Here is an 11,921-nt window from a genome sequence, read left to right as displayed (position 1 = left end):
GAAAAGAATATGGGGACCCCCATCAGCTGGCTGTGATTTTCCCAGGAAGTCTGGTTTGTGGGCACTGCCTCTTTAAGAGCACTCAAGGGACTTGGGCTATCAGACCCCACCTTCTTCCCTGGAATGCAGGCGGTGGGGGTGGGAGGGCGGGAGTGGAAGAGGGAGGTTCTCAATTAGCATGAGGAGCGGTTGATTGGAGCCTGCGAGGTGCTACAATCCTTAAAAACCACCATACCCCCAGCTTGTCTTCCTGTACCTGTTCTGTCACTGGAGGCTTCAGGGGGGCTGAAGTTCTGCAGACTCTGAGAGCCAACTTCCCTCCCAGCCAAGCTCCGGCTGGTCAGCACCTCTCGGGACAGAGCCGCAGAGGAGAAGCCAGGGCCAACCTGCGTCCACCGATAGCCCCAGAACCTCCTGAGTCTCGCCTTCAGTGGTTGGGGGGGGGGGGGGGAAAGGGGGCGTCTTGGCTTGACCGGTTGGGGGCCCCTTTGGAAGTCCACAGAGATGTACGCCGTGATGGATCAGCAGCTCAAGCTCCAGATGCCCCAGCACGCTTCAGGGCTGCCCCCGGGGGGCGGGGAGAAGAACCGGCCCTGCGAGACCGGCCCGGCGGTGGACCCCATGGACAAGGTCAAGAGGCCCATGAACGCCTTCATGGTCTGGTCCAGCAGCCAGCGGCGCAAGATGGCCCAGGAGAACCCCAAGATGCACAACTCGGAGATCAGCAAGAGGCTGGGGGCCGAGTGGAAGCTGCTGAGCGAGGCCGAGAAGAGGCCCTTCATCGACGAGGCCAAGAGGCTGCGGGCCATGCACATGAAGGATTACCCCGACTACAAGTACAAGCCACGCCGCAAGACCAAGCCCACGGCCAAGAAGGAACCCGTGGGCAAGTACCCACTGGTGGGCGGCAGTGCCATGCTGAGCCCAGGCCCGGGGGGCAGCCCTCGCACGGACTGTTACAGCTGGAGCACCGCAGGGGGGTATGCCCCCATGCAAGGCGACGTGCTGGGCTACCAGCAGCCTTTGCATCGCTACGACCTCTCAGGACTCCAGTACCCCCCGGGCCTGGCTCCTTCTCAGAGCTACATGAGCGCCCCCAACTCCTACAGGTCAGCCTGCCACTTTCTTAATTTGTTGGGTTGTTTTGGTCACTTGGGGCTGTTACATCCTTTCTCAACCCCCTCTCAGTCTCACCGGCCTTTCTAACGTGGGGTAGTTTCTATTAATAGGGAGTTTTCCTATATTTCATGACTCAACATGGAAATATGACAGCAGATAAAGACCTCCAGGCCCATCCAGATTCTGCTCTGTTCTCCCTTCCTGCTGCAAACTGCAGACCTTACCTGATCCCTGACTTTAACCCTCACTCCTCTACCACTAAGGATCCTCTGTGCCCTTTCCAGGCTTTACCCCTCACTCCCCCACCACTGAGGATCCTCTGCGCCCGTCCCAGGCTTTACCCCTCACTCTCCCACCACTGAGGATCCTCTGCACCTGTCCCAGGATTTACCCCTCACTCTCCCACCGCTGAGGATCCTATGCGCCCGTCCCAGGCTTTACCCCTCACTCCCCCACCCACTGAGGATCATCTGCGCCCGTCCCAGGCTTTACCCCTCACTCCCCCACTGCTGAGGACCCTCTGCACCTGTCCCAAACTTTACCCCTCACTCCCCTACCACTGAGGATCCTCTGCACCCGTCCCAGGCTTTACCCACTCACTCCCCCACTGCTGAGGACCCTCTGCACCTGTCCCAAACTTTACCCCTCACTCCCTCACCACTGAGAATCCTCTTCCTTACCCCTCACTCTCCCACCACCGAGGATCATCTGTACCCATCCCAGGATTTACCCCTTGCTATCCCACTGCTGAAAATTCTCTGTGCCTGTCCCAAATGTTACCCCTCAGAACCATCTCCGCTAAGCATCCCCCACATTTGAAGTCAAAGCAAACAGTTTGTGGAATTTGAGTCCCCCCCCCTCCTTTAATCCACAACATCACTGTCTGTTTTGGGAGAAATAAAGTTTAGCATATATAATCAACAAAAACTATAGAAAGTGATACCTTTTTATTGGATTAACAATACGTTTATTAACCAGCTTTTGAGAGCTAATATTAGGTGATAAACGTGTTCTCTTTCCTTCCTCTAAATAAGTCTGAGCAGAAACATGCAGCTAGCCCAGATTCCTGCCCGATTCCACAGGGCACAGGATTGTGAGTTAGAAGTGGGTATTCTGACCCTTCCTATTGTTTAGCTACCCTCACAGTATCCCTGGAAAGGAGATCCATCATCACCCCCATCCCCCTCCCCGGGGTGGGGAGAGCAAAGGGAACAATGACTTGCGGTAGGTGGGGGGATGTAACGCTGTAAATTTTACACCTGTCTCTTCCCTTGCTGGGACAGCGGTTTAAATTCTTTCCAGCCATCACCTGAGTACCAGTAGTAGAGGGAGCCTTCAGCTCTCTCTTTCTCCTTCTCTGAGCATTCAAGAAAACTTTTGCCCAACCATGGGTTCCCGCGTGGCCACAGGTCCTCGAGAAATAGGGACTTCTGGCCATGTTCTCGCTCCCATCTGCCTCCCCCACCCCCCGCCTTATTCTTTTTTGGATGTGAGAGGAGGAGAAAGAAGGGAGGGGGGGGGGGATCCTGGGATTGGACTGGATTTCTACATTAAAGTGAGGGGGGGGGTGTATTTGCAAATAATAGGACTAGGGGGCATTCCATGAAGTTAGCAAGTAACATATTTAAGACTAATCGGAGAAAATTCTTTTTCACTCAACGCACAATAAAGCTCTGGAATTTGTTGCCAGAGGATGTGGTTAGTGCAGTTAGTGTAGCTGGGTTCAAAAAAGGTTTGGATAAGTTCTTGGAGGAGAAGTCCATTAATGGCTATTTAATCAATTATACTTAGGGAATAGCCACTGCTATTAATTGCATCAGTAGCATTGGTGGTTCTTAGTGTTTGGGTAATTGCCAGGTTCTTGTGGCCTGGATTGGCCTCTGTTGGAAACAGGACGCTGGGCTTGATGGACCCTTGGTCTGACCCAGCATGGCAATTTCTTATGTTCTTATGTTCTAAATGTTCCTTTATTCAATTACTTCTGAAAAAGTTCTTTTGAGGAGATCAAAAAAGCGGTCACTATGTTCTTTTTCTCTAAAATTATTACAAATAAGGTGCATGGGAGGGGGAGGGGAGGGACGGAACTTTTCCACATTTGTAATCTTTGGAACGAGTTTCAAAATCTGTCGCTGGCTTGAAATAAACCCATGTGCGTGACCAGGAGATTTCCTGGGTATAAAGACGTTTCCATAAAGGTTTAGCGCTCTTTGAATCCGGTCCTTTAGGTCTCTTCTTCTTTTCAGGGGCCAGGCTGAGCCGGTCCTGCCTTTACTCCGCCCCCACACCCCCAGTGCATGCAGGGGCTTGTAGTTTCGGGAGCCGAAGCAGAGCACCAGAAAATAAAGGGAAGAGGGGCTAACACGGCAGAGGAGCCCGGAAAACTTCCAGCCTTGGTTTTTCCAATTTTTAAACCGCACTTGATTGTTTTTCTCCACTGCAGGATTGCGCAGGGAGGAAAAGGCACAGGAATTGCAGGTTGGGGGGGGGGGGGGGGGGGATTTAGTTTAATTCCCTATAGGTCTGACTCCCCTGCTTCCCAGTAACTTTTGAACCATTTCTCCAATTTCATTCCAGTTTCTGCCACAGGTAGAGCATCCCGTGACCTTGGGCTCACTCTTTTCATGTGCCCCTGGCACTTAAAAATCCCTTCTTTTTTTATTCCCCATAGGGAAACAGGCCAGCTCAGTGGAAAATGGGAGGGAGGTCAAAGCCCTTTGCGATGTCACAGAGCATTTTTAAAGCTGGCCTGCCATTGGTCAATGCCTTTGGGCATCCAATGACTCCCATTTCTTAATCGCTCTCCTGTAGGGAAATTTCAAGGATGCGCTTACCACACCAGAAAGCCACATCACTGTTGTCATAACTGTGTGCATGTTTCTGCACACAAGAACAGTATCCTGTTTCTAACAGTGGCCAAGTACCTGGCAGGATCCCAAGGGGTAGATAGATCCCAAGCTGCTTAGCCCAAAAATAAGCAGTGGATTTCTGCAACTCCACCTTAATAATGGTTTATGGACTTTTCCTCCAGGCACTTGTCCAAACCTTTTTTAAACGCAGTTACACCAACAGCTTTCACCACATCCTCTGGCAACGAATTCCAGAGCTTAATTATGCATTGAGTAAAAACATATTTTCTCTTATTAGTTTTAACTGTATTACCCAGTAGGTTCATCGTGTGACCCCTGGTCTTTGTACTTTTCAAAAGAGTAAACAACTGATTAACCTTTACTTGTTCCAATATTTTATAAACCTCTATCATATCCCCCCTCAGCCGTCTCTTCTCTAAGCTGGTGAGTCCTAACCTCTTTAACTTTTCTTCACAGGGGAATTTTTCCATCCCCTTTATCATCTTGGTTGCACTTCTCTGTACCTTTTCTAATTCTGCTATGTCTTTCTTGAGATGTGGTGACCAGAACTGCACACAAGATGAGGTTGCACCATGGAATGATAGAGGCATTATGATATTCTCTGTTTTATTTTCCATTCCCTTCCTGTTAATCCCTAGGCATCATGAAATGTACACACATCTCCTGCTTCTTTTCTTTTTTTTTTTTTTTTTTCCTTCTTATCACTGCTCAATAGGATGGTGGTGTCCAGTGATGCTGGCTAATTCATTTAACCAAAGAATACAGCCTGGACTTTGGAGTCCACTGTCACGATGTGAAAAAAAAGTGTTTTGTTTTGTTTTTTGCAAGGTAAAACATCTAAATAATAAATTTGCCGAGCAAGTGTTGAGAGGTCCATATTCAAAAGCATTTCGCCAGAAGTTAGCCAGCTAAATGAAGATTTGACCCTTATCCCGCTAAATTCTAGCTGGTTAATTAATTAGTCAGCCAGAATTTAGCCAGCTAAGTTAGGGACATTTTGGGGACGTATCTGAGAGGAGTTGTTAGCCGGCTAAGTTAGCTGCCCTAAAGTTAATCAAATAAAGGTAGCTGGCTATCTCTAAGACAGCCGTCTCTATACAATAGTGCGGCTGCACTACTGAATATACCTCCGGAGGTAGCCAGGTAACTTTGCTATCTGGGCAGTGACTGAAAATGGACCTCTTAGAACCGTAAACGGGTTGCAAGGCGAAGGATACTGCTGCCAAGCCCTGTTGCATGGCCCGTGATGCCTGGGACCAAACTCATCAGCGGATGATGGGTGCGCACTTTTCTGCTGAGGACTGGAGGGCAGGACGTGGTGGGTGTAAAGAATTGATTCTTTTTTTTTTTTTTTTTCAAAACTCCAAAATTGTTTATATCTGTAAATAACGGAGGGAGGAGGGAAGGTGCAGAAATGCTGAGAAGATGCCATCCGCACACGTTTTTTGTTTTTTTGTTTTTTTTTAAGAAACTAACAGGGTCATTCTTTAAACTGCGATGTGCCGTCCTCGCGTGCGATAAGGCCCTAACGCACGCGCTACCGGCCGCATCGCGGTGGTGCAATTTAAGTCAGGGGAAGGGGAAGAGTGTAGGCGAGGTTATGGCCCGGCAGCGCTGCGGGCGATAATGTTTTCCGCGTTATCTCTGACAGCACACCGGGAAATAACCACACCTTTTCCCATGGCGCTATGGGGGTGAAAGCGCACTGCAGCGGGTGAAAACGCACCGCCATGATGCGGCCGGCTACATACTTTTGTCCCCCCCCCGTGGGCCATCACTTCGCTATATTTATATTTATAGCGGAGTGATGAATCCCGGGGTACGTTAGAAGCTCCATAATCCTCTGGTCCAGCAGGCCTGGCTCTTTGGGTCTTATTCCTGGTTCTCTCTCCTTATTTTTATTTGCTTCTCCACAGATGCTGAATTTGTACATTTTAAACCTGAGTCTGTGAATGGAACTGGCTGGTGCATAGCAGATGACATCGTAGTGTGAGAAAAGGGCTGCTATGTCATCAGTCAGATGAATTTTCAAAGGCCATTTACACACATTAAGGGCACTTAACGCCAGTAAAACCTTTTGACAATGCAATGGCATATATAGTAGCAATTTTCAAAGATCCACTTACACACATAAAGTGCATTTACATGTGTAAAACAGAGTTTTAAGCATGTAAATACTTTTGAAAATCAGGCCCAATATGCAATGGTTGATTGTTTGGAGGTTAAGATGATATATATCCAAACCTGAAACTTGATTTTTTTTATTTCACTTTTGGGTGATGGAGCAAGTAGTAAAAAATATATTTTAGAAGAGGCAAGATCTTTCATAGGAATATAATAATTGTGCCATGCTGGGTCAGATCAAGCCCAGTATCTTGTCTCCGACAGTGGCCAGTCCAGGTTACAAGTACTTAACCAATTCCAAAAAGTAGATCTGTTTCTTGTTATTCCCAAGGATAGTGTACCCCGCTATACTAATGACACCAGTTTTAAAATCTCACCTGTTTGTGCTGTATTCACACGGGATGTCTCTTGGCGCTAATGTTTTCTCCCAGGGGGGGGGGGGGGGGAGTCTCTCTCGTCAGCTGTTGTGCTGTATTCAGACAGAGTGTCTCATGGTGCTAATGTTTTCTTCCTGGGTTGTTCTCTGTCAGCTGTTTGTGCTGTATTCAGACTGAATGTCTTTTGGTGCTGTTTTCTCCCGGGGGGTGTCTCTCATCAGCTGTTTGTCCTGTATTCAGACTGGGTGTCTCTTTTCTGCCTGGGGGAGGTCTCTCATCAGTTGTTTGTGCTGTATTCAGACTGAATGTCTCTTTTCTCCCTGGGAGGTCTCTCATCAGTTGTTTGTGCTGTATTCAGACTGGATGTCTCTTTTCTCCCTGGGGGGTCTCTCATCAGTTGTTTGTGCTGTATTCAGACTGGGTGTGCTGCTGTCTCCTGTCCTGAGGTCTGTCTTCAGCTGTTTGTACTGTGGATGTCTCATGGTGCTGCTCTCTCCTCCTCTGAAGCCTCTCTTCACTTGTTCATGCTGTATCCAGACCTAGGGTGTCTTGGGGTGCTGCTCTCTCCTCTCCAGGATCTCTGCAGCTGTTTGTGCTTTATGCAGATTGTCAGCTTATAGCTACTACTTACTGGTGTGTTATTCTCCTCAGTGATCTGCCACTGATGTCCATTAGAATTACTACAACATTTTGGGGGAGAGGGGAACCCAAACTAAAATTTGTATAAACTTGAATATAACACAGAGGAAATGTGAAAGTGAATCCAGGGTTAATGAGCACCCCAGATTTCATACATTTCTTTATCCTATTTATACAGTCTGTATATGCTCCGTTGCTCTAAGGTACAGCAAAGCTACTACTTAGGAAAAAACACAACTATTTATAAAAACCAAAGGTAAAAGAAATCCAGCAAGCCTAGAACAAGATTTAAAAGATGGAATAACCACCCTTTCTCCCCAGATCACTCAATGTGCCTCGTGCTCTAGCATCTTTCTTAATGCTGTTCCCAGAGAACTGTTAGTGACTCCCCCTCATATTATTCAGGTAGACTGGGTTCGTATTTAATATACTGCAGGATGACTAGCAGGGGTGCTGCAGGGCAGGAATGAGGTGCACGGCAGAGTTCGGTGTGTTGAAGGGGTGCCTCAGTACTGCAATATCAGGGGAGGTGCTGCTGGGCAGTATTCAGGGGCATTGACATAGTTGTTTTTCTTTGTAATCCAACACACTGTCCAGGGCGGAGGGCTAAAATCTCTTAAAATCCTTCCCACCCTCACCCCTTTCCTGATCCCGACCGTCCTACTCTCGCTGTCCATGGTGCTAGACATGACTCTGGCAGGGCAAGAAAAAAAAAGTTCCTAAACCATAGTTATTTACAGGGCCATTTGTATACCCAGCACTGTACAGGATGGATAGTCTGCATGCCCCAGGGAGCTTATGGTTAAAGTTTAGTTCCAGGGAGGTTAAGTGGTGCGCCAAAGGTCACACAGAGCGGCTAATGGGCAGGGGGCGGGGGAGGGAAACTAGCAAGAAGTAAAGATGTAGTTTTGTCACTGTTATGATGGAGAGAGACTGGCCCCTGGAGAATCATTCCTAGCTGATACCCTGTGAAGGCGGGAAACTGGAGGCAGCCTTGAGAAAAGTGATTTTTCAGTGAGGTTTTGTTTTTTTTATTGATTTTCAAACTTGTGAATTTTCTCATGGTATAAGGAAGCAGCTTCCCTCCTGTCACGTCCGTCAGGGGCTCGCGGGGGGGTCTAAGGATAGTGAGTGCTCACTTCGGGAGCCACTTTATCTGACCTTAGCTAAGGAAAAGGGGTTAGGGAGGAGGAAAGCACAGCTCAAGCTGTCATTTCCAGTTTCCTTCTGGAATAACTGGGGGGGGGGGGGGGTTTAAGGAATTGAATATGGAATGTCATTGCGGGGAATTAGATGGACATGTGCAGGGTGGGAAACGATTTGCCAACCGTACCTCATTCCACCCCCTGAATATTTGATTTGAATTGCTAACCCTTCAAACTTCCCTCTGCAAGGAGGTGTCCGGAGAGGGCTGCATTTCCCCCCTCCCTTCTATGTCTTTGAGGCGGACATTGCCCCCCCCCCCCCCCCCCCCCCCACACACACACACAAATTTTCCTTCTCCTAGGGACCTGCTTTGAGTCCTAGATGATGTCCATTTTAAGGTGAGATCGGTGGGTCCTGGGGTGGTTGTTAATACTGCATGGTGCCAGACAAAATTAGTCTGCAAAAGCACTTTTCTTCCTCTTAAACATTAGATTATTAAGTAAAGCTGAGGATTCCCCGGCCTCCCGCCTTGCTGAGGCCCTGCAAACAACCTTAGGGTGTGTGGAGCGATTGGGAACCCCTTGCTTTATTGATTCAAAAGCACAAGGAGCCAACACGGTGAGAGAATTCAAGCATATCTGGGACCCATGCAAAGGGAGGATTGAAAAAGGTCTGTGGAGTGACACAACCAGGCAGCCCTGCCAGCCCCTGTGTGTGTTCAACTCCGGTCCTTGAGAGCCACAAAACAGGCCGAGTTTTCAGGATATCCACAAAGAATATGCATGAGATAGATGCACCCTGTCGCCTAACTTCTCACTGCTTGGTGGCTGGCAGAAGTGTAAGCGGAGGGCTGAGGATTCTCTGCATGTTCAGTGCCCTCTGGACAAGTCTGAGCACGGAGGACCAGGCCCAGCAGGTGTCCGCATCCAGCAGGCACTCGGGGAACCTGAGGAACCGGTCCTGGCCATTGGCGAGCGGCTAATTCCCGGCTCCCAGGGAGCTCCTATCTCCCAAGCTTGGGGCTAGGTATGATGAAGGGGGGGTGGAAGGAACACACCAGTTTTACATAACGGGCCAGTTTTGAATGGCCCACACTGTTTGCTATGTACAGGCTCAATAACTTTGCAGTCAGTTTTCCCATGAGGAACTATGTGCTTGGTTTCTCTTTCAATATTTAGCCAGTACAAAAGCACGCCTATGAAAAGCAACCACTTGCATTGCCCCCCACCCGCTATTTTTGTGGACAGGGGTGGGGTAAAAACAGCATGGCTTTAATCAGATGTATTTCCCCACCCTGATTCCTTCCGCTGATGTGGACAGGCTCTATGTGAGGAAGGCTGTCTTCAGCCAAGCTTGCTATTTACCTGGGGGAAATAGCTTCGAAAATTGCTTTCCTCAACTTCCCTGCTGACATGGGGATGATCAGGGTCTTGCATGTGTGCTGCAAGCATCAACCAAATTCTCAGAAGGGCAGGAAAGTGATTTTTAACAAACGGGGGTTAGGAGGGTTATCAGATGCTCCGGGTACTCAGGGCTTTTGCCCCAATGCATGCTGGGACTTGTAGTTCCCTAAGGACATTGGAATTGCAAGTTTATGCCTCCCTCTCATTTCCCACTCCTCCTGCTCAAGGCTCATGAGCTCCGGCATCCTTGCAGTTCGTCATGAAAAATATCTGCAAGTTTATGCATGCAATGGGGCAAAAACCAGGACTGGCCCAGCCTGCCCCTATTGACCTGCAGCCATGTGATCATCTTATCATGAATGGCTGCAGCAATGTATAGAGACCTTCGATATCATTTTTTTATTTTGCCTGGCAATTTCAGTGTTACAACAAAACACATCAGTGGAAAAAATAACGCTTCCACGAATTTTTCGCCTGTGTGTTATATGGAAGTCATTTTTCCACTAACTTTTTTGTTATAACATGGCAATTCCCATATGTATATATGTAAAAATAGTCTTGGGAATTAGATATTTGACTATTGGCTATTTCTGTTTCTGATAATTGTTTTTTTTCTGTTCATGTACATATGTTGCACTTATTATAATTCGCATGACTTGTTAATAAACTAAAATTAAAAAAAAATTGCAATTCCCAGGCAAAACAAAATAAATATTGAAAAGGAAGGTCCCCACTATTATTAAGTAAAGCAGAGGATTAGGTAGGATGTGAATGAATATCGGGGTAGGGATACAGGTACCCGATTTTGCAAAGTGACTGTAAAACGATGTAAAGAGAGCAAATGAATTATTTTTATTTTTTTTTTTATAATAATGGGTGTTTTGATTTTTTGTTTTTTTTCGCTGCAGCAGCCTGACGTACAGCTCCCCCTCCCAGCACTCCCCCACGATCCTGCCCATGGTGAAGCAGGAGAGCGGCTCGCCCTCGCCCGGGGCCTCCGTGGCGCACCACCGAGCGGGAGGAGGAGGAGGAGGAGCGGGAGCGGGCGGCTTCCAGGGCGAGTTCCGGGACATGATGACCATGTACGGGCTGGCGGGAGGCGAGGTGGCGGAGCCCGCCGGCCAGCGGGCGTACCATGCCCCGCAGGCGCACTACCAGAACCTGGGCCTGAACGGGACGGCGCCCCTGACGCACCTCTAGTGAGCGGGGCGACTCCGGGAGGAGGCAGGAGACTGACTGTCATGGCCTCGTGCTTTTTTAATTTGTATTTTTTTTTTTCCATGATGTACAGAATACAATGAAGGAGCTCTGGGAGTTGTTGGTTTGTTTGGTTTTTTTACTGCTTGCTTTTGTACATAGTTCTTGTGTGAATATGTTTAAACTTCCTCCTTTTTGTAATTTAAAAGTGCCTTCTGCTTTTAAATCATCCAGTTGATCTCCCCTTCTCTCTCTCTCTCTCTTAATGAATATCGGGGCCATGAGAACTTTAGGTGCGATATTTATTTTGTACAGAAATAAAACTAAAGCCTCTGGCTCGGTTTGTCGGGCCTGGCGACTGTTTCCCTGGTGACGGGTGATGTCATCACAGTACGCCCGTAGGCAACGCTGACCTGTGCTGATGACGTCACACACGCCCGCTCCAAGGAGCGGGGAACAAAGGGAGACGTATTTTTATTATTAAGTGCATTGAAGCGAAACCTAGAACTTTTTTTTTCAGAGTGAAAAGTTTGTTCCCCTGTGGGGAAGGAATGGACATTTCTCTGCAAGAATATCTTGGAGGGAGGTGGGAGGGGGGTGTAGGGGTTGACCCTGTATCCATGACTCTTTTAATAAATGTTTGCATCTAGTTTCTTAACTTGTACAGATGACTCTTCATTTTTACAGCAATGTTGGGGTTCGGGGTTTTTGTTTGTTCAAGGAGATGCATTTTTTTAATAGATAGTCATCCTCTGCCAAAAAAAAAAAGAATAATGGCTTAAAAGGAGTTTCCAGCCTCTCCCTGCAAGTACGCTGTCTGGGATGGGGAGTTCGCAGCTCTGCGACTGTAGGAACGTCTTAACTGATGTCTTTATTAACTTTAGTATCTGCATAATAACTTGTTCACCACTGCCCTAGCTGAGGTGGCATAATCTAGTAACCTAGATGACTGATCTGTCCCACACACACTCGACTCTCTCTGTGGATACCCTGAGCCAAATTCCAACTTCAAAGCATTCGGGGGATTTAATTATACAAAGATGGTGATA

The 11,921-nt window shown here is 47.9% G+C and overlaps 1 protein-coding gene across 2 annotated transcripts; it reads left to right on the top strand.

Annotated features, from left to right (window-relative positions):
• Positions 1 to 468: 468 nt before the first annotated feature.
• Positions 469 to 11,516, top strand: SOX15 (SRY-box transcription factor 15). 2 transcript variants are annotated; one of them, XM_029581823.1, is made up of 2 exons: positions 469 to 1,109; positions 10,587 to 11,516. In XM_029581823.1, exons 1-2 carry the CDS (start codon positions 505 to 507, stop codon positions 10,873 to 10,875), a joined length of 894 nt encoding a protein of 297 aa, XP_029437683.1. In that variant the 5' UTR covers positions 469 to 504; the 3' UTR covers positions 10,876 to 11,516. The 2 variants fall into 2 exon arrangements, with proteins under 2 accessions (XP_029437683.1, XP_029437682.1); XM_029581822.1 differs by having other exon boundaries at positions 10,584 to 11,516.
• Positions 11,517 to 11,921: the final 405 nt, after the last annotated feature.

The sequence above is a fragment of the Rhinatrema bivittatum genome, chromosome 16, assembly GCF_901001135.1.
Source record: "Rhinatrema bivittatum chromosome 16, aRhiBiv1.1, whole genome shotgun sequence".
Classification (NCBI taxonomy): Eukaryota; Metazoa; Chordata; class Amphibia; order Gymnophiona; family Rhinatrematidae; genus Rhinatrema; species Rhinatrema bivittatum.
Note: the sequence above shows the minus strand (reverse complement) of the source record. Positions and strands in the feature narration are given on the sequence as shown.